At 36.5% G+C, this 21937-nt stretch overlaps 2 protein-coding genes across 3 annotated transcripts in view; both read right to left on the bottom strand.

Moving 5' to 3' along the window:
* Nucleotides 1–1798: 1798 nt before the first annotated feature.
* LOC124838258 (calcium-dependent lipid-binding family protein) overlaps nt 1799–21937 on the bottom strand; it is a 74118-nt gene continuing 53979 nt past the window's right edge. For both annotated transcript variants that reach the window (XM_088105402.1, XM_088105403.1), the window contains exons 49-63: nt 21067–21870; nt 20894–20970; nt 15932–16385; nt 15738–15824; nt 13510–13665; nt 13237–13421; nt 12371–12892; nt 11967–12144; nt 11718–11863; nt 11512–11638; nt 4379–4600; nt 3915–4271; nt 3011–3169; nt 2635–2922; nt 1799–2421 (exon numbers count right to left, since the gene is read on the bottom strand). In XM_088105402.1, the coding sequence (XP_087961528.1) occupies nt 2290–2421; nt 2635–2922; nt 3011–3169; nt 3915–4271; nt 4379–4600; nt 11512–11638; nt 11718–11863; nt 11967–12144; nt 12371–12892; nt 13237–13421; nt 13510–13665; nt 15738–15824; nt 15932–16385; nt 20894–20970; nt 21067–21870 (3894 nt within the window). In that variant the 3' untranslated portion in view covers nt 1799–2289. The remainder of the gene's footprint in view (nt 2422–2634; nt 2923–3010; nt 3170–3914; nt 4272–4378; nt 4601–11511; nt 11639–11717; nt 11864–11966; nt 12145–12370; nt 12893–13236; nt 13422–13509; nt 13666–15737; nt 15825–15931; nt 16386–20893; nt 20971–21066; nt 21871–21937) is intronic.
* Nucleotides 8354–11493, bottom strand: LOC148207045 (uncharacterized). Its single transcript, XM_088105404.1, has one exon. It carries the CDS (start codon nt 9203–9205, stop codon nt 8354–8356), a length of 852 nt encoding a protein of 283 aa, XP_087961530.1. The 5' UTR covers nt 9206–11493.

Raw genomic sequence — 21937 nt, 5'->3', positions numbered from 1 at the left:
CAGGGCGCGAAACGGATTAACCTCGTGAGTGTGGTAGGGTGAAACCCATTGGCAACGACTTTGCAAAGCAGTAGAGGCCACCACGAGTGCATAACCCGCCATAGCTCGACAATCATTCTGGTCCGGACGTGTCGGTCTATAAAGCAATAAGTCTTGTGATGTCAATGTACCATGTTTGAGTGACTTTTGCATGTCGTGTGTGATTGAATAACATGATTTTTATATCTAGCTCACCCTTGCTTGTTTGTATTGCTTGTGTATGTTTCTTCTTGCGATGATCATCTATTTAGATGGGAGCAGATGGCGAGGAGGTTCCTTTGGAGACAACTTTGGAAGTTGAGGACAATGCTGCTGCCTAGTCTCTTAGGATGTTATTGGTTAATCTTGTAGTATGAAATATTATTTCCCTTTTAGCTTACATTTTAGATATCTTTAGGGTTTAAGGTTATATTCTGAAATACTTTGAGGATGACTGTAATTCTATTTGCTCTCAACTGCTTTCCTGTTCATATGAAGTTTTTTATTATATATGCTTTCTATATAATTGAGATGTCACATCAGACAGTGTTAACTTAATATTAAAAGATAATTTCGGTCACTATCATCAAGGAAATATGCAAAGAAGGAAAATATAGAAATGCATTAAATAACTGCCGTAAGCACATATAATTAGTTTCATTTCATAAATAATTGAAAGAAAATAAACATGGTATATAATAATTACACTCGTATATTACTAAAGTTAACTATATCACCCATACAATTTTTTTCCAAAACTACATAAAAATGAAAAGACAAAGAGTATTTTCAAAATTTAAAATTAGCTCCTACATGAATTAACATATAGAAACCCTTTCGTATAATTTAAAAAAAAATTATTTTTAACATATTTGTAAACAAACTTTTACTTACAAAATTATTGTAGTGAGAAAATGCGTTAAACATTACACTAGACCATGGGATAAAATTTTTAGACATTTTAATAATTGGTAATTATCGTATGGTAATGAACATACGTGTATATATAATTAAAAAATTCGGAGGTTCAATTTAAAACCTATAATTCAGAGGAAGTTGTTTAAAAAATTGTTACATAAATGAGGAGGTTACACTTTATTTAACCATTAACTTTGATAATACGTTTATATCCCGAAATCCTGTATTGCGAGAGTAGTGATTATTAAGAAAATTTGATTTTGGTGATTGTATGGTGATAGTAATAATTATTAGGAAAAAAAAATCTTTTTTCCCATTAATAGTTCGTGTTTAATATTTTAATTAAAAGAAAGAACGTTATTGTATCACGGTTGTAATCATAACCATGTAAACATTATGTATGAATCAAATGCAGTATTTTTAATATAATTTAAAAAAATGTAAAAATAAAAGGACTAAACCAAAACTTCATAAGAAATTATGTAATAATATAAAACACTTCATCTATATCTACGAAGTATTCCATCCTATCAAATAGAAACTTAAAATAAAGAATTTCCATTTTAAAAAATGTGTAAAAGTCTAAATTGCACACCTATAGTAATCTGAATAACACACCAAAGTTCTACTTCAAAAACTGAATTTCGTTGTATACTTTTAACGAAAACAACCCATGTAGGCTTGCATGTTTACTACTTTAACCTTTAAAGAAATTATATCCCCAAAATACCAAAATACTTTAACCTTTTAACGTTAGTGGCTATCAATATTCAGTCTTAGTATAGTGTGTACGTACACGAATTGTGATTCTAATAAGAAAGTATTTTATATTCTTGCTTAGTCTATCCCGAGAAGTTAAATCTAACTATTGAGAAGCATTAACAATTTTATATGCTTCCACAAAATGGAAGACATTCAGATATCGTGTAAGTAATTGGCTTTTCCTCTGAAGAAATGAAACTTGAAAAGGGCATCACGAGGGAAAGTAGGATCCTCCTATCTGAGCTATGTGATTTTTTATATGTACAACAAAAGCTATTACATTCAATATAATACAAGAACTATTGGATATTATATTTTAACAAAAAATGGGAGACACGGGCCTTCTACAGGATTCATAGATATCGAACTAATTCCCTCCAACTAACCGTAACTGTTATCATCGGGCAGGTATATGGTTCCAGAAACCAGCATTGTAATCTCAATGCTGATATGGGTGGTGCGAAAAATGGAAAAAAGTGATACCTTTGAAACTGAAGGGCAACTGGGCTTCATCTTGATCAAGTACAGTGATAAATATTCATTAGAGCACAGGACTGTCTAGACTGTTGAAAGTGATGAACAATGATGGTCCTAGTGATGGGCGCTGCTTCCAAAAGTTGAGGAGAGAGGGGTTGATCCAGGCATCTGTTGGGGGGATAGGTCAGCGCTAGGGGCATCAATATGGGGTGAATATGGCTTTTTCACTTTATTTTTCAGTACTCCCTGAATAACAAGACAATAATTTCATTCAGAAGTCAGCTCTAATATTGTGTGCATAAACATTGGGAACAAATAGCTGATGTGTCATGTTTTATTTAGAGTCCGTTGGTTTTCCAACAATTTAGGCTTGGTGTTCACTAGTTAAACAATTGCTTGAAGAACTAAAAACATATCAAAATTAGAGTATAATAAGGAAGCATACGAAATAAAACATACCTTTGATACTCCTGGGCCATATGTGTTCAATGCATGCTCAATAGAAGAGTAAGCTTGAAGAGCTTGACGAGTTTCTGGGATGCATTTTATAATGCGATGATTTTCTTTCGTATCCAATGCCCTAGACTGCAAATACAAAATGAGCCTTGAGGGGGGACCTTTCGGGTTGTCTTTTTTGCCATGAGTTAATTCCATGGTACCAAGGTCATCCCACAGAATATCCCACAATATTGAGCATGGATCCCGTGCAGGGCTGAATTTCCTCTGAGCAATAATATTGGATGGTTGCTGACAATGACAAAGATAAAGATTGATAAGTAACAGTTGGTTCAAGAAAATAAGGTTTTACTCATTGTTCTCAATCACGACTACATACTTGCAATAGTATGACTCTTCTATGCGTGACCATGAGAATTTTTCCTTTTGGAAGCATGAAGTGATCTTCATAAGCATCTGATAAGGCAAACTTTCCACGAACTTTGAACAGATCAACCTGACCAAAAAAGGAACCTGATTCGGCCAACTGCAGTATCACCTTCAAGACAGAAGTATGGCTATAGTCAGGAGTAGGAAAAGGAAATGAGGTAAATTTCATTGATAGGACTATTTACGAGCGCAGTATAATCAGTAAATTACAAATCAAAATATTTTCATAACATGGCCATCCACATAATTCACGTTCTCTCTCACTAGCTGCTAAAGTATGTCCTGGAAATACAGTGGTAACAATTTAAGGATAACAACTAATGAAGCTCAAAACTGGTAATATTGAAAAAAAAATTATGTTTTGTCACTACGTTAATAGTGAAGATGATAGTTTAACAAGAAATACAAGGGGTGGGGACTATAAAAGTCTAACATTATAGTTATTCTCTAATGTCAGAAATGGTCATTAAAATAAAAAAGACTTGTTGAGTGAACCCTGAAACTCTTTAAGGAACAGAAGTACTACTTGAAAGCAGGATCCTCAATTACATTAATACAATTCCAGCTTTTGCTTTTCAGCCTATAAACACAACATCTGTCAAAAACATGTACAACTTAGAATAAAATTGTATAAAAAATTCGAACATTTGTTTCCTCAAAACTGACAGAATGCAATAGCTCTTCTTTAATCTTCCCAGCATATGCCTAAACCACTGTCTAGAATTTCAAGTAGAATTAGGTTTCTTTGTATGGAACTTATCATTTACAATATTTTATGATTTAAATCTAAAATGTTAAAATAAAAAATAACAAATGAACTTTAGATCTGCCATGGCAAGTTCAACCCACGTTACCTGTCCTTGAGCTTTGTACTCATCATATAGTGTAAGCAAATTATCACCACTTATAACACGAGGCAGTCTCCTCCGAAGAAGTTGTTCATCTGATGTTATAGCAGACGCAATTTTCATTCTCATAGCATTAGCACCTTCAGTTGTTTTTGACAGAAGATCCAAAACTCCACTCATTGGCTGCGCAGCTGCACCAATAATTCCCTTCCCAACACCCTGAACAAAACCCTCAACACCAGAAGATTTTGCTCCTTCCAGAGGTTTTGTTAAAATGCCAGTTACCCCTCTGAATAAACCTTTAGCGAATGCTCCACCACCCTCTCTTATTACATCACCAAAATCCTCCACACCTTTACTTTCCTGCAGTTATATTGAAAGCAGATGTTAACATTATACTATATTAAATGTCTAACACACAAAGCATGAGAACCAAGGGAAAAATTGCACAGGAGAACATCCAATCAAACCTGTCTCTGTCGACTTTGAATGAATTTTTTATCCATAGACAATGCAGCTACACCTTTACTCATGTGTCCAAGTGCACTACTTGCATTGCCCAATATATCCACACCTGAGAGAAGCTGAAGTGGTTGGCCTAGAAGATCTTTTCGGACATTTGAGATAGCCATGCTAATCATAGAACTCTGCCTCATGCATACGTTCTCATTAAACCTCTGGTTTATCCTAACCTGGTTAATAAATAAATATTTATTGTAATAATTATTTCATGATATTCCCGTATCCTAAAAGTGAATAAACATTTGTGTGGTACTATATCACAATTAGTTAAACATTGTCAGAGAGATAAAAAAACATCTGGAATATTATTATGTCTTATAATTTATGAGAGTATTGTCAATCATTTCTATTTACTGCAGAATTGGTGTTTAGCGATTTATACTTAATCATAGGTGTTGTTAATAGGATATCAAGTGTACTACTAGAAGCTGTTAAAAGATTCTAGAGACTTCTCTGGAAATATTACTATGGGGTTAGAGTTCTTTATATATAGACGCTGATGTAGGGTTTCAAATTATGAAAGTTTGAGAGATGGTAAAAATATTATTACTGTAGTTAAAGTTTCTATTACACAGAAAAGTCCTATATAAGGAACAATGGACCAGCCCTAAAAGCCCAAAACTAAAAGGCCAGTTATACAATACAATATATTTCAACACTCTCCCTCAAGCTGGAGCATATAGATCATATGCACCAAGCTTGGAACATATACATTGAATCCTAGGCCCCCTTAGAGATTTGGTCATAATGTCTCCGAGTTGTTCATTAGAATTGACAAACTCAGTAACAAGTTCCTTAGTCAACAACTTCTCTCTAATAAAATGACAATCAATTTCTATATGTTTTGTTCTCTCATGAAACACTGGATTGGAGGCAATATGAAGGGCTGCTTGGTTGTCACAGTACAATTTCAACGACTCATTTCCACAAAATTTCAATTCTTGAAGAAGTTGCTTGATCCACACAAGTTCGCATGTAGTCAAAGCCATAGATCGGTATTCAGCTTCAGCACTAGATCTAGCAACAACACTTTGTTTCTTACTTCTCCAAGATATAAGGTTCCCTCCAAGTAGAACACAATATCCTGTAGTAGATCTTCGATCTATTGGAGAACCAGCCCAATCTGCATCACAATATCCTTCAATCTGAGTGCTTCCCTTGTCCTCATACAACAATCCCTGTCTTGGATTTCCTTTTATGTATCTGAGAATTCGAATCACTGCATTCCAATGGTCAACATGTGGATTCTGCATAAATTGACTCACAACTCCCACTGGATAAGAAAGATCAGGTCTTGTTATTGTAAGATATATGAGTTTTCCAACCAGCCTTCTATATCTCTCTGGATCTGAGAAAGGTTCACCTTGATCTCTCATTAGCTTTTGATTTGAGTCCATAGGACTATCAATAGGCTTGCAATTTGTCAAGCCTGTTTCCTCTAAAATATCAAGAGCATATTTCCTTTGTGAAATGATGACACCTTCTTTTGACTGTGCCACTTCAATACCAAGGAAGTATTTTAGACGACCCAGATCTTTAGTCTGAAAGTGGTTGAACAAATGATTCTTTAATTGAGTAATTTTAGTGTTGTCATTCCCTGTAATAACAATATCATCAACATACACCATGAGATAAACACATTTGTCAGGAGAAAAATGACCATAAAACACTGAGTGATCCGCCTCACATCGTTTCAATCCAAAATTTTGCACAACCCGACTAAATTTACCAAACCAAGCACGAGGTGATTGTTTCAGGCCATAGAGGGAACGTCGTAATTTACAAACTAACCCAGACTCCCCCTGAGCAACAAACCCAGGAGGTTGCTCCATGTATATCTCCTCTTCCAGATCACCATGAAGAAAGACATTTTTAATGTCCAACTGGTAAAGTGGCCAATGACGAATGGCAGCCATAGCAAGTAAAATACGAACTGTACTGGTTTTAGCCACAGGAGAAAAAGTATCACAATAATTAATGCCATAAACTTGAGTATATCCCTTAGCTACTAGACGAGCTTTGAGACGATCAATTTCACCAGTAGGACCAACCTTAATAGCATAAACCCATCGGCAGCCAACAGGCTTCTTACCAGGAGGAAGAGGAACAAGGTCCCAAGTACCATTGTGGTCAAGGGCCTGCATTTCATCAACCATGGCTTGACGCCATCCAGGATGATCAAGTGCCTCATAAATATTATTAGGAGTCTTAAGGGAGGATAAGGAGGAAACAAAAGAGAAATAGGTAGAAGACAAACGATGATAACTCAAAAAATTATAAACAGGATATGGATTACGAGTAGAACGAATACCTTTTCGAAGGGCAATGGGCAAATTATCATCTGAGTCAGTAGAAGACGAGGAGGATGAAGGATCCATGGTCTGGTGAGCTGATGGAGGAGGAGATGAGTCTAGAGGATCTTCATTGTTCTGAGCTTGAGATTGTCTCCGACGCTGATATGTGAGAAGAGGTGGAGGAACAATGTCATTCACATTTTGAGTTTGAGGTATAGAAGCAGGAATAACCAAGGGATCACACGATGGTAGAGGCAACATTTGTTGAACAGATGAACGATCCTCCACAGAGGACGAGAAAAACGGTGTATCCTCAAAGAATGTGACATCAACAGACATATAATATCTCTTGGTGGAGGGAGAATAACATTTATACCCTTTCTGAAGACGAGAATATCCCAAGAAGACACACTTAATAGCCTTTGCGGATAGCTTATCAAGACCTGAAGAAACATTATGGACAAAACATGTACACCCAAATACACGTGGGGAGATATGATATAGAGTGTCATTTGGAAAAATGACAGAATGAGGAATTTTATTCTCAAGAGAGGAAGAAGGCATCCTATTGATTAGAAAACAGGCAGTGAGGACTGCATCGCCCCAGTGATGTATAGGAATATTAGTATTCAACATCAAGGAGCGTGCAGTTTCAATGAGATGTCTATTCTTCCTCTCTGCAATACCATTTTGTTGTGGAGTGTGAGGACATGTTGACTGATGTAAAATTCCTTGGGAAGATAAAAATGAAGAAAACGCTGAAGAAAAATATTCCTTAGCATTATCACTACGAAGGATTTTAATTGTCTTCCCAAATTGGTTCTTAATTTCATTAATAAAGGACACAAATATGGACAAAAGTTCAGATCTCTCTTTCATTAAATAAACCGAAGTACATCGAGAGAATTCATCAATGAAGGTTACAAAATAATTAAAACCAAAAGAAGTGACACGACTTGGTCCCCAAATATCAGAGTGAATAGTTGAGAAAGGAGAATTACATAGTGTCTCAGACTTTTTAGGATGAGAAGATCTAACATGTTTTCCTAATTGACACGACTCACAATCTAAGACTTGAATGTTCTTGAGACTTGGAACCATCATCTTCAACTTGGATAAACTTGGATGGCCCAACCGATCATGCAAAAGTTTTGGAGATGAAGTGGTAAAACAGGAAACTGAAGAGCTATGTTTCAAAAAATAAAGTCCTCGAGACTCATGTCCTTCTCCAATCAGGCGACCCGTACCATGTTCCTGTATAACAAAGGAATTAGCAGTAAAGGTTACAGAACAATTTAAGGAACGAGTCAATTGGCTCAAGGAGATTAAATTGTAAGGACAATGAGGAATATACAAAACAGAATTTAAATTTAGTGAAGGAGATAAGGAAACTCTGCCAATTCCCTGAGATGCAACTTTGGATCCATTGGCAACAGTAATTAAATTAAATGAGGAATTTCTGAGAGGACATGGAAGAAAATGAAGAAATAGTACCAGAGATATGGTCTGAGGCACCTGAGTCAAGGATCCATGGATTGTGACCTTCCACAGATTGAGATATACAGGCAGTTGACACATTGGACATGGAAGAGGATTGGTCAGGATTAGAAGATTTTCCAGACTTATACTTCAAAAATTCTTGGAATTCTTCATTTGAAATTTTGGGTTCGAGATCATCAGATTTCGAAACATGAGCGACTTTGTCAGGATATCCATGTAAGGCATAACATTTCTCTGAGTATGGCCTATCCTCTTACAATATGTGCACTGAGGACGCATACCACGGCCACCACGTCCTCCTCGGTTGCCTCTGCCTCCTCCTCTTCGTTGTGGTGCTACCATAGCTGATGTTTCAATACCACCAATTGAACTTTCGTCTTTAACTAATGAAGGTACCCGAAGAAGTCGAGTAACTAAGCTGTCCATTGATGGAACTTGATCACCAGCTAACATTTGATCACGAACATGATCAAAATCTGAATGTAGACCTCTTAAAATTAAGACCATATAAAACTTATCAAGCTTCTTGTTTAGGCCTTCTAAAGAATCAGCCATAAGGAAATTCTTCAATTCTTCTACAGCAGCACGGGCCGTTCCTATGTAAGTAACCATATCTTGATTGTTTTGTTTGAGGGAAGTCACTCTTTGAGTTGCATCAAAGAGACGTTGCACATCATTAGCAAAGATATCCTGAGCTTTTCTCCAAAAGGAAGAGCACGATTTGTAAGGTCTTAAAATTTCTAAGACTTCTGGTTCAACAGATTGCCATAAGACAGCACATAGTTGAAAATCAAGTTTCTGCCATTGAGATTTCTCTTCTTCAGGAACGGTGGAAACATCTTGTTCAAGATGATCATGGTGTCCTTGACCAAGAAACCATAACTCCACGGAAGAAGACCAAGATAGATAGTTTTTCCAATTGAGTTTTGCAGAAGTAATGGTTGGAGTAGCAGAGAGAGACGGTGTTCCAAGCCCAGCCATTATAAAGCCAAACAAGAAAAGAGGGGAAAAAAGGTGTGGGAAGAAACCCTAAACGGAGCAACCGTCAACGGAACAGCAAATCAGAGACCACAATACACTCAGGAGACGGAGGCGAAACGACCGGGAAGATCCGACACGGGAGAGGCGGCGCGTGAAGCCCACGCGCCCGAGAGAGGTTAGAGAGAAACGACGCGTGACGGCGCGTCGAAAGAAGGATGAGGCGGCGACCACCAGGGATGGGTCGCGCTCGTCGAGGCGCACCGAACCCTTAACTTCGCCGGAGAAAAGGCAGCGACGGCGGTGGCGGCAACGGCGGACGGCGGCGGCGAAAGCGACGGTGAACGACGGCGCGGACAGTGAGCAGCGACGAACCCTAACCAGCTCTGGATACCATGTGAAAGTTTGAGAGATGGTAAAAATATTATTACTGTAGTTAAAGTTTCTATTACACAGAAAAGTCCTATATAAGGAACAATGGACCAGCCCTAAAAGCCCAAAACTAAAAGGCCAGTTATACAATACAATATATTTCAACACAAATAAATTAAATGAACCAAAATCTTCTTTCTTACATATTAATCTTTTCAAGTTGAAATCAGAAAAATCCTCTTTTAATGTTTTTAAAACTTAATGTAAAGACTGAGATTCAGGACACTTGTACCCAGTGCTATCAAGGCAGCACCATGGCCAAGATCGGCAGCGGTTTTCCGACCTGTCGCCACAACAAGGTGGTGGCAAAACGGATTTCCCATGATGGTCCATGGCGGCCGCTTTTTGCATACCGGCTGGTGGTGGCGGAAGTGGGGGTGTGGAGAAGAAAAACAACAGCCGCATCACATGATAGAAAACCCTAATTGCACCAACCTTATTTGTCTTCTGTGTTTAAAACAGTTAAAAATTGGGCCAGACCCAATAGAAATTGAAAACCCACTCTAATTCACACATCTTTAAAACACTTTTTCTTATATTTTTTCAGTTGCCCTAACTTACTGCCACCACTGCTTACCGGTCGTTGTTGCCGTCAGCCGTCGCTGACCAAGCCTATTTTTTTATATTCATTTTTTTAAAAATTTTTCTTCTTCTTCACTTTTACTATAATTATTTTTCAAAAAAATACCTATTTTCATTGTAATATCATTACTTTTGCACTAGAATTATATGTGGTGGTATTATATTTCTTTAGAAAGCAATGTTTCCACCATAACTCAGTTTTCGTTATAACTTTATAAAGGATTTCTGAGTCTCCGATATTTTCTGTAATAACTTTACAAAAGATTTTTGAGTCTCCCATATTTTCTGTTATTTGATATCGATAACACTGCTTTAATGACAGACCATAAACCATATGACCCCTCATTTATCTCTTTTAACATCATATGTGACCATATGACTCCTGATTCATCTCTTTTAAGATCATATGTTTCTCCTTTTGGTAACCACAATGGGACTCGTAGTATTCCAATAACTGGACGTGGTAATGTTTCTCTATTATCACCCCAAAACCTTAAAGATGTTCTTTGTGTTCTAAAACTTTCTAATAATCTTATTTTCCTTCGAAAACTTACCATATGACTCCTCATTGATCTCTTTTAACATCATATCTTTCTCTTTTTGGTAATCACAATGGTACTCGTGTCCCAATAACTTGACGTGGTAATGTTTCTCTATTATCATCCCAAAACCTTAAAGATGTCCTTTGTTCTAAAACTTTCTAATAATCTTATTTTCCTTCAAAAACTTACATGTGACCAAAATTGTGCTATAATCTTCTTTTCCACTCATTGTGTTTTTCAATAATGGGAATGATAGAAGGGGGTGTTGTTAATAGGATATTCGGTATAATACTAGAAGTCGTTAGACGATTCTAGAGATCTCTTTAATTACTATATGGTTAGAGTTAGAGACTGATGTACTCTTTTGAATAAATCAATTGAATAAAAGTGTTTTTTCTTTCATATTAATCCTTTCAAGTATAGGAATTAGCTTTTTTTTTTTCTTTCCTTTTTTACCTTGCTGTTTTATTCTTTATACACTAGTTCAATCATTTAAATAATATATGAAAAAGGTCTTGAGATCGTACATCCATGCTTTATATTTACTTGTATAAAGAAGATAATATTTTATGAACCTAGTACTCAGTTGCAATTGTCTTGGTGAAATTTAATCACTTTGTGAAACTTACACAATGTACTCCTGGTTTGAAAACAAATGAGACATAAGATTGACAACTTGCATTCAGCAAGTACAATGGATTTTGAAAGTGGTTCACCAATTAAGGTAACGTACAGAGTAATTAAAAAACTTACAGGCATATTTTCTGTGTTGCCCAATGCAGTCATTAAGGATGCCCAAAACCCAAGAACACCCCTTGGTCTTTGACTTGGTGACATAGCCATTGACACTTTGAATCGAACTTCCGAAATGTTAAGTACACTGTAATTCAATGTAATGTTATATGCAGTTTCAAGCAAAACCACAAATATAATGAGGCATTTCCAAGAGTCTGACATACCCAATTTGAATGATTGGATCAACCGATGCAGCTGTTGTTTGAGAATCATACAGCCTACTGAGCTTCACCTGCTGAATCATTTCATGAAGACGCCAAATAATAGGTTCATGAATATTTATCAAAAAGGCAGCAGAACTTTCTGGACCCTGCTTGCAAGAAACCAATATAAAATAAGTGTCATAATTTATAAACTTAAACATTGACATTTTTCTTTTCAGAATAGTAAATACAAGATCGCTTGATGCTCACATGAAGACCGATATATGGATAGACACAAAGATCCACTGATCCATTTGACTGCATTGTAATGGAGCACTTCAGGATATAGTCAGTTTCTGATACAGCTCTCTGTGGCCTGAAGAGAACTGGCATTGGAGTTAATGGCAGCTGGTTGTCCAATTGTAGCCCACACATTCTGACTTTGAATCTGGAATAGGATTGAAATTGAATTTCAAAATCAGAATGGTTGTACAAACCGGATAACTACACAGAAATAGATCTCTACAGTTAATTTAAATCTTCTGTGATAAAGTTGTCTTGGTTGACTAGATAGTTAGATCTACCAGGACACATCAGAAAATAACTAATGGAAGATAAATAACCATGATGCAAGTTCTAGCAAAACTCAAAGATACAGCTATTGCAAATCTTACCGACTAATTCCAGAGCCCAAACCAGTTGAATATGCCAGAACAAGATTCTGAACAGAGAGATACATAATTTCCTCAGGTGTATGGTCAATAATAGATATTCCAAGCTCAGCAAGATCAAAATTGATGTGGAATTCACAATCTGTAATTGACATTATTTGTTGCTTTTGAGAATCATTCATTGATGATAAATGTCTTCTCGGAGCTCCTGTAGGTTCATTTTCTGGCAACCAATCACTGATCTTAACAACATTTGATTTTTCTTCCTTTACTATAGTAACGCGCAAGGCTCTAGTTGCTCCATCTTCTACATGAACAGGTTGGTGATCAGAAATTTCATCAATATCATACTTAAGTGATTTCGCTGGGTCAGTTCCATCTACCAAGAGTTCCAGTAAACGTCGTCTACCAAGATCTTCCCACAGAAATGAAGCAGCAGAATGTGGAAAAAGCAGCTGCCAGGAATCACTAATACCTTCAACTTGACGAAAGCGAATGGGCAAGAACATAGAGTGATTTTCAATCCTGTGAACATAAATACAGTTAGAAAACATTAAAAAGCTAAATAACAAACATCATACTTATGAAATGTGTCCATGAAAATTTTGGTCTTGACTCTAACAAAGACAAGATCATGACAATATAAATAGTTGAAGAAATGGGGAATCCACCATACTTCAGATGTTAATAAAACGTAGTGGGTTCGATTTCAGCTTAAAACCAAGTGACCTAAGGTATTTAAACTGCTCCCCAATAAATGAGGCAGGAAATGCATGCATACAAGTGAATTTCTATATTACCCTTCCTCAATGTCGAAAAATGAACATAGTATTATGATGGTTCAAAGGGAAGAAACTAAGAACAAAAACCTATAAGGACTTGATAGTGAATCTGGACGAAAAACAACTTCAAAACGTGATCTCTTGGCACCACTTCTTACTGCTACCCTTATTTGCATTGGTTCATTTCCAACATCTTTTTTCAAGCTAATGCGCATTACACCTTCATAGCTTACACTAAACGGTGTACTCCATTTGTAGCCATCAATCCGCAACTGAATCAACATAGGATCCTTAATGAGATATAGAAAACAATACAAATATGGAAGTTAGACAAATATTTTGAAAATTAATAAAACATACCTTCAAAAGTTCAACTCTGGCTGATAACTTCCAACCAAAAGGCTTTGGACGATCAGTAGGATGAATCCATACAGCTGACTGAGTATCACATTGCTGCAGGCAGATACTACATCCAAACCTATTAATGAACATTGTGTGAGGTTGGAGATGAACAACCTGTACATTAAATAGCTTAATAGTTAGTTAACCACAGCTCAAGTTTAGTAATAATATATATTAACCCGAAAAAGATTTAATTGAATGAAACAATAGATTTTATTGAATAGATTCTTTGAAACAATGCATCAACATCTGTATATTGAGATTTATAACCCTAAAGTAATGATTATAAAGATTTCTAAAATCTTTTACCAGCTTCTAACAACACACTTGTAACTAATTACAATATCCTACCGTGGTTAGTAAATCAACACTCCCATCAAACTGGTGAGTGGATATCTATCATTTCTAGATTGCATGTGAGATCATAAAATGGTTCGGTGGGAAGACCTTTAGTAAATAAATTTTCTGACTAAAGCCTAGATGGGACACAAGAAAGATGATAAGGCCACCATCAAATTTTTCTTTAAAAAAGTGTCAATCTATTTTTGTGCTTGGTCTTACTATGCTGAATTGGATTGTGAGCAATGATAATAGCTGATTTATTATCACAATAAAGAGTCATATACTCTTCACAATCACTTTAAATCACTAAGAATAATTCTTAGCATTAACAATTCACACACCTTATGTGCCATAGCTCAGAATTCTACCTCTACACTAGAGATTGCAACAACATTTTGTTTTTTATTTCTCCACTTCACCAAATTTCCACCAAAGAACATGCAATATCTTGTGGTGGATCTCCTATCTGTGACAAACCCTACATATCCTTTCTGGACTTGTCATTAAATATTGAAGGATTTTGTTGAAATATGGGAGCAAATATTAGACATTTACTGTAAAATACATATAGATTTTTGAATAATAAATAAATATAGCTAAATAACAAATTCCATAGCCATATCATGATTATGGAACCTTCTTCATGCCTTGATTTAAACAGGTCATCCCTTTCACCAGAAGCATCATTAGTCAAGTGACTGACCTTTCCTTTCCCTTTGAAGATGGTCTTAATGAGTTGAGACCATGTGAGATAATCACGTCTATTTAAACTATAAGTAAAATGAACATTTTGCAATCGTCCAACATTCTGGGGCTTGTCTCTAGTTTCCTGAGTAGGGTTCAAGATTTTAGCCATCACAAGTAAGCATGATCAAGGTGCTAGGGAGAAGATGAGAATTTTGTAACAATGAAGGCTGACATCATGACATAAGTCATGCAGGAGTGAATACTGCTATTAGGCTTCGGTCCCACGATAAGAAGCTCCCAAAGATCAGGAGCTTTGATACCATCTCAAGTTTCTGCTATTTTATTTTGAGATACACTAGATTTATATATACAGAAAGCTAATAACAATTTTAGGAAATCAGGAAAACATATTCTAAGGGACAAATCCCCATGATTATGGGATTGTTTCTACATATTCACAGTTTTGAAATATATAGGTTGGTCTTGAACCATGTGATATTAAATAGCCAATCATAATAGGAATTTCAAAAGCTAATGTTGGAGATTCTTGGTTACAGTATATATGTGGGCAAATTCTCAACATTAAAAGCCATTTATGAATTAGGTTTAACACTGTTAGGATATTTATCCTATTTTATCATCATTATAGTGTGTCAAGGGTTATCCTATTTATCATGATTATATTGTGTCTAGGATTACCCTATTTATCATGATTATATTATGTCTAGGGTTACCCTATTTATCATGTACTTGTGTATCAATTTATTCTTATAAATAGAAAATTGTGAGAGAGATCAATTAAGCCCTCTAGAATTATTTTACAGTTTCAATCTTAAGTAACACACTTCCTAATATGGTATCAAAACCTCTCCTAGTGAGGTTTGTTGAGCCTATTGTACCACCTACTATTGGGGGCAACTATCAGACCACTCACAAATATCTAGTCCCATGCATGAGACTTCAATGCCTTAATGCGAGAGGATGTGTTGGAGATCTTATATTGATTAGAAATAATGTCAAATTAGAGTATATAGGTGAAGGTAATCCTCACCTTACAAGCTGGTTTTGTAAGGATGAGTAAAGCTTAAAACCACTTCCTAATAGATAATCAAAATGATTTTGTATAGGCAAGGAACTATATATAGATTATAGACAACCTTTGTTCTGTCTGAAGTCATGTTCAACACTGCTGAAAGCTTGTAGTAAGATCCATCAGAATCGAAAGCTTTGACATCAATACGTTCCTGTGAGAGTTTCAATGAACATTAAATACCATGGGAGAAACTTGAGGAAATACTTGCACACAAGTCAAAAAGATAAAGCAGTTGGTTATCCCATTTTTAAAAAGCACCTTTTTTTCAAGTTCAAGCAGAGAAATCCCAGAGCTGTAAACTTCAGATGACTGCATAGAAACAGAAATTCCCAGCCTAGGTGATAAATATGTATCTTTAGGAGATTGAAACATTGTACTTCCACTACGCCCAACATAATCTTGGGGCGAAAGCATGCTTGGAAATGGACTATTGTCTTCAATTACTTCAAGCACTTGTAGACTTCTTCTTGAATTAGAATGCCTTCTATCTAATGAGCTTATGGGATTTTTCAAAGCAGTCTTGGCAGACTTAACTGCCCTAGAGAGTGAGACAGAATCCATCTCTGCATTTTCCAGAGGTTCTACCTCCACCACACGGTATGCCAAAGATAGAGAAGTATCATTGACAATCCAATAAGGGACAAAAAGTCTTAACATTTTTTGAGCAGCACTAGTCCCACCCATATCATGTTCAATGCTCACACGTAATTTCCTGAAAAATTATGAAGATAATCAATGCTAAAATAAAGATTATTTTAACTAAATAAAATGAACATTGTCAACATTATATTGAACAAAGAATCTGTTAAAAAAGAATAGCCAACACTTTTTCACCAATACATAACTCTGGAAAAAGAAGAAAAAAAAAAACATAACTCTGTAAAAAAATTGGAAGGAGGAACAGTGGATTATTAGACTAAAATTTGCACAAGAAAATATACCTTTCCTTTTCACCAATACATAACTCTGGAAAAAGAAAGAAGAAAACATAACTCTGTAAAAAAATTGGAAGGAGGAACAGTGGATTATTAGACTAAAATTTACACAAGAAAATATACCTTTCCCACATTCATCTTTCAACCTGACACAACAAGCACATAATATAAACCGGAACATTCATTTCAAGAATACAATCCTTGTGAAAAAACTCCTTAACGGAGTAAACTATTTCTAATAAAAAAATATATTGTTGTAGATGCTATATCAACTAAAGATATAGCAAAATTATAATATACATGTATGTGAAAACTTTACCTAATAAGTCAGATTTGCAATGTTTAGGTAGATATAAACTCACTTTCTAAGAGTCTATACTATCGAATCATTATCATATCACTTGCAAATATCTAACCCATGCTTGGGATGTCCCATCTTCGGTGAGAGGGGACTTAGTGAAGATTTTACATTGATTAAAAATATAACCAAATTATATTAAATAAGTGGAGTGTAACTCTATCTTATAAGCCGATTTTGTATCATTGGGTTAAACTTAAACACAATTTTTAAGAATGCTTTCTTGCATGACAATCTTGACATATAAGTATACTTGATGGATGGCACAACCACCCAGTTTAATTACTCAAGGGGAGTGCTCTAATATGATTTGTTGCTTTCACAAATCCCTTTATCATCTTAGATAATCCTCCATAATATAGTTCGGTTGCTTTTGGATTGTTGTACAAAACCATAGAAATTGAGTTTAATGGCGGTGGTGCTACTGCAAATAAGGGTCAATATCAAAGACTTGTGGCAAAACTTATTTCCTTAGCCCACAACAAACCTAACATAGCTTATGTTGTGAGCCTAGTTAGTTAGTTCATGCATAATTCAAAGGCTGTGAATAAAATCCTTCAATATTTGAAAACAAGTGTAGGATCGGTATTGTTGTTCAAGGGGAATGAAAAATAAAAAATGGAAGTGTACAGTGATGCAAATTATGCAAGGTCTATTACAGATAAGATATCCAACTTAGATATTCATGCTTTTGGGTGAAAATTTGGTGACTTGAAGAAGTAAAAAACAAAAAGTTTCAGCAAGGTCTAGTGCAAAGACTGAATCCAAGCTGACACATGGGGTTTGTGAATTGTTATGACTGAGAATTATTTTGAACGATCTTAAAGCAACATGTGAAAAGTCTATGATTGGGTATTGTGATAATAAATTAGCTATTACTGTAGCTCACTATATAGTTCAGCATGATAAGATCAAGAACATATTCATTAAAAAAAAAACTAGATAGTGGCCTTATCACCTTCTGATGTCACATCTAGGCCTCAGTTATCAGATCAGTTTATAAAGGTCTTCCCATAGAATGATTTCATGATCTCAAATGCAATCTAGGAATGAAATTTCCATTCAATAGCTTGAGGGGAGTATTGAGTCAAGAGAGAATATTTTGTTAAGCTACAAGAAGATATTGTAATTGTTGGTAATAGTAGATTATTAGGATAAAAAATATTCTCAATATGATAGGTTCTTGGATCAAGAACCTATGGAAAAACACTCGAATACACACAAAGACAATATATCTGAATTATACAGCCTCCTTTTATTGAAAAAGAATCAGTAAGAATGGTGTTACAACGTAACCAGAGAGCTTAACCTCCCTCCAAAGAACTACAAGAGTTCCCGCCAAACAATAACACTCAAAGACTCCCCCTCTCACCAACCAACCCACCCCTTTTATACTGACTTACCTAACTGCCAGGCAGTTAGGCTGGGTAATGTTTCTTCTTCTACTAGATACAATTAGTTCCCTAACAATACTCCCCTTCCCCAACAACCTTGTCCCCAAGGTTGAAAAACTGCTCTTTTTTTTTTTTTTTTTTTTTTTTTTTTTTTTTTTTTTTTTTTAACGCCCCATCTTCCAACGGAGGCACCCTCTTCTCACCCACAGCCTTCTTTAGTCGGGGAACATGAAATATTGAGTGCATTCTTGCTGTCATCCTCATCCTCATCCTCCGCCAACAGCAAAACTCGCAGACTCTTCTCCGAGCATCGGTGGCCAGGAGCAAAGGGGCCTCCGCACCGGAAACAACGACCCTCTTCTCTCCTTTTAAGAAATTCCGGATACGGTAAATTTCGCACCGTCCGTTCCCGATTATCGGCGCCTCCGGTCACACTTCCTATCGAGCTGCTCGCCGCCATCGCTCCCTCTCTTCTCGCGACTCCTCCACCCTCCGTTTTCACTACTTGGGTCGTCGCAGTTCTCACCGGCTCCGTTCGCGTCACATTCCCGATGGGTCGCATAACGTATGGGTTCGTCTTAGACCCACTCGCTTGCCCTCCTTGAACTCGCAGCGCCGCGTCTTCCACATCCCTTGCTATCCTCATCGCCTCCATTAATTCAGAAGGATTCTGAATTCGCACCTGTCCCCTCACGTCTTCCCGTAACCCCGCCAAGAAATACCCTAACACCTGTTCCTCCGGTACCCCTTTCGTCTGCCCCATCAACGTTTCGAAACTCCGAACAAATTCTTCCACTGTGCCTTCTTGCCGTAGAGTGGCCAATCGCTCGAACACCGTGCCTCTGAATCCTTTCCCAAAGCGATTAATCATGGCCGCCTTCAGGCCATCCCACGATCGATTTCGAGCCTTCTCTTTCCAAAACGTAAACCAGTACGCCGCACTCCCCTCCATGCTCACATATGCGAGTTCCACCTTTTCTTCGTCGTCCGTTATTTTCTGTATGTCAAAGAATCTTTCTGCCCGATTGAGCCAACTGAGTGGCTCCTCTCCTTCAAAGGTCGGTAACTCTACCCTCTTCCTCCACGGTTTCTGTTCTTCCCCTTTTCCACCATTTTCGCCCACTCCAATCACTCTGGGTCCCCTATGCTGATTATCGTTGACGGAGCTATCTTCTGAACTCCCTTCCGCCTGAGGACCGTGATGGCCTTGCGTTCCCAAAATCCTCATTATTTGTTGAAGGTCCCTTCGTACCGCCGTCGATTCAGCCTTCATCCCCTCCATCGTAATCTCAATGGCTTCAAGCCTTGCCTCCGTCGCATTCTCCATCTTCGCGTTTTCTCCAATTCGTTTGGATCCGGCAGGTCGGACCAAATGATAGGTTCTTGGATCAAGAACCTATGGAAAAACACTCGAATACACACAAAGACAATATATCTGAATTATACAGCCTCCTTTTATTGAAAAAGAATCAGTAAGAATGGTGTTACAACGTAACCAGAGAGCTTAACCTCCCTCCAAAGAACTACAAGAGTTCCCGCCAAACAATAACACTCAAAGACTCCCCCTCTCACCAACCAACCCACCCCTTTTATACTGACTTACCTAACTGCCAGGCAGTTAGGCTGGGTAATGTTTCTTCTTCTACTAGATACAATTAGTTCCCTAACACAATATCTCCATAGTACTCATGAAAAATTAGCTTCAAAACCTTCCTATTCATTTAAGTACATTTTTATTATTACACTTAGAGATTATGAGAATGTAATTGGTTGATTCTTATCAGTGAAATTATTCTCTATTTTCTTACATAGTTCAAGTGTAATTATTGCTATTGTGCTCTTGTAAGATACTAGAGATCTCTTAGTAATCATCACTTTAGGTATAAAGATGCTTATGTACTGTTTCATTTATTCAATTCAATAAAATCCTTTTCTCTTGTACAGATTATTAAGATTGACTCTCATTTCCATAAGGGAGAAAATCTAGTCAGGAGATATTCCCACAAGCTTCATCAAATTTATGATCAAAAGAAACTTGGTACATATGATTTTATATTCTGGCTTGTGAGGGAGTGTTGAGAATCAAAATAATACATTTTGTTCACTATTATAGTCATGTTATATTTATTTTAGAGGAGACAATATTCTTTATTCATGCATAATAAATGTAATGAGTATATAAACTTTTATCCATCATGTATTCAGTCACAAAGGTACTCAGTCTAAATTTTTGTTTTCTATATTTTAACATATAGGTAGACAATGTTATGCTGGAGGACAAATAAATATTCATGTTTACGTTTTCATTACAAAAGAATATAACATATTTAACAAGTTATAGTCGTATTGCTGTGATGATATGATAAAGATAACATATCATTGATGTATTTCAAGGAAAAGTACTGCTCAAAATCTCAAATAGTCAAAATACGTTATTGGAAGAAATGTTTGTATAGAATTTAATACATCACAAATGCGAGTCACTTCAAATAAATTTATACAACTTACTTTGAAAGAAAAACAGATTACATACCTTTTACTTTGCTGGTGAATCATCCAAAAAGATGAAACATGATTCGAGAAAGAAGGATCCAGCACTAGAATTGGGTCCTGAGCAGATGAATCAAGTAAAAAAGTCTAACCATATGAGCTAAATTGCAAAGCACAGACAATTTAAGACAATTTCTTTAAAATAAAAGTTATCACCTTTTCCATGACCCAGCCACCCTCCACTCTCAAAGTAATATACAGTGGCTTCTGTATATCAGCTGAATAGATATGTACAGTCTGACGAGAAGATACGACACCATGATGTCGCTCAATACAATTTCCTTCCTTTATTTTCTCTGAGATTGAAAATTCGGCGGGACACGGTAGTCGGTTCTCCAATTTCAAAGGAGAGCTGATAGATATTCTCCAATCATATACAGGTACATTTAATTCAGTATTGAGAACTGTGGCATCTGTACTCACACTAAACCACAATTGTTTACCTCCACTATTAGGATTACAGCACACAAGTATATCTTTTTTCTCGAGCTCATTAAGCTTCAAAGAGGCATTGGGTGTTACAGCAGTTAGTCTAGAACCTGGATCTAATAGGTTATCTTTGCTATATATATAACTTGAACCAACAGCAATAGCACAACCCCATGAGTACGAGGGCTGAGAGTAATCAAATTTAGGTCGAACTTGCAGGCAATGGTCAGAGTCCTTGGATGTACTTCTCCATGATAAAACAGCAGAAGCTCCAGGGTGCACAGTACTTGCTCCACTCTGCAAGCACTCTGTACCTTGGTCAGAAAAAGACTGTCTAGTACGAACCCAACGTCTTCGACGCACAACATCAGAGGCTGATTTGGTTGAAAACAGTGAAGAAGTAGGAGGCCATCTTAAGCTTATAATGTCAGGCCCATAAGCCCAGCCTTCCTTGTCAACATATTGAGACTTATCTATGGACCAACCTGAGGACCATTTCCACCCTTGAGGAAGTGGAGGTTCAAAGAAATCCTTCAAAATGATACAAGTGAGATTAGGAAAATAATCATAATCATGGATCTTACTTGAGAGAGTTAAC

This window comes from Vigna umbellata, chromosome 1 (genome assembly GCF_029865625.1).
Source record: "Vigna umbellata cultivar VRB3 chromosome 1, Vumbellata_1.0, whole genome shotgun sequence".
NCBI classification, from domain to species: Eukaryota; Viridiplantae; Streptophyta; class Magnoliopsida; order Fabales; family Fabaceae; genus Vigna; species Vigna umbellata.
This window is presented reverse-complemented; position numbering and strand designations above follow the sequence as displayed.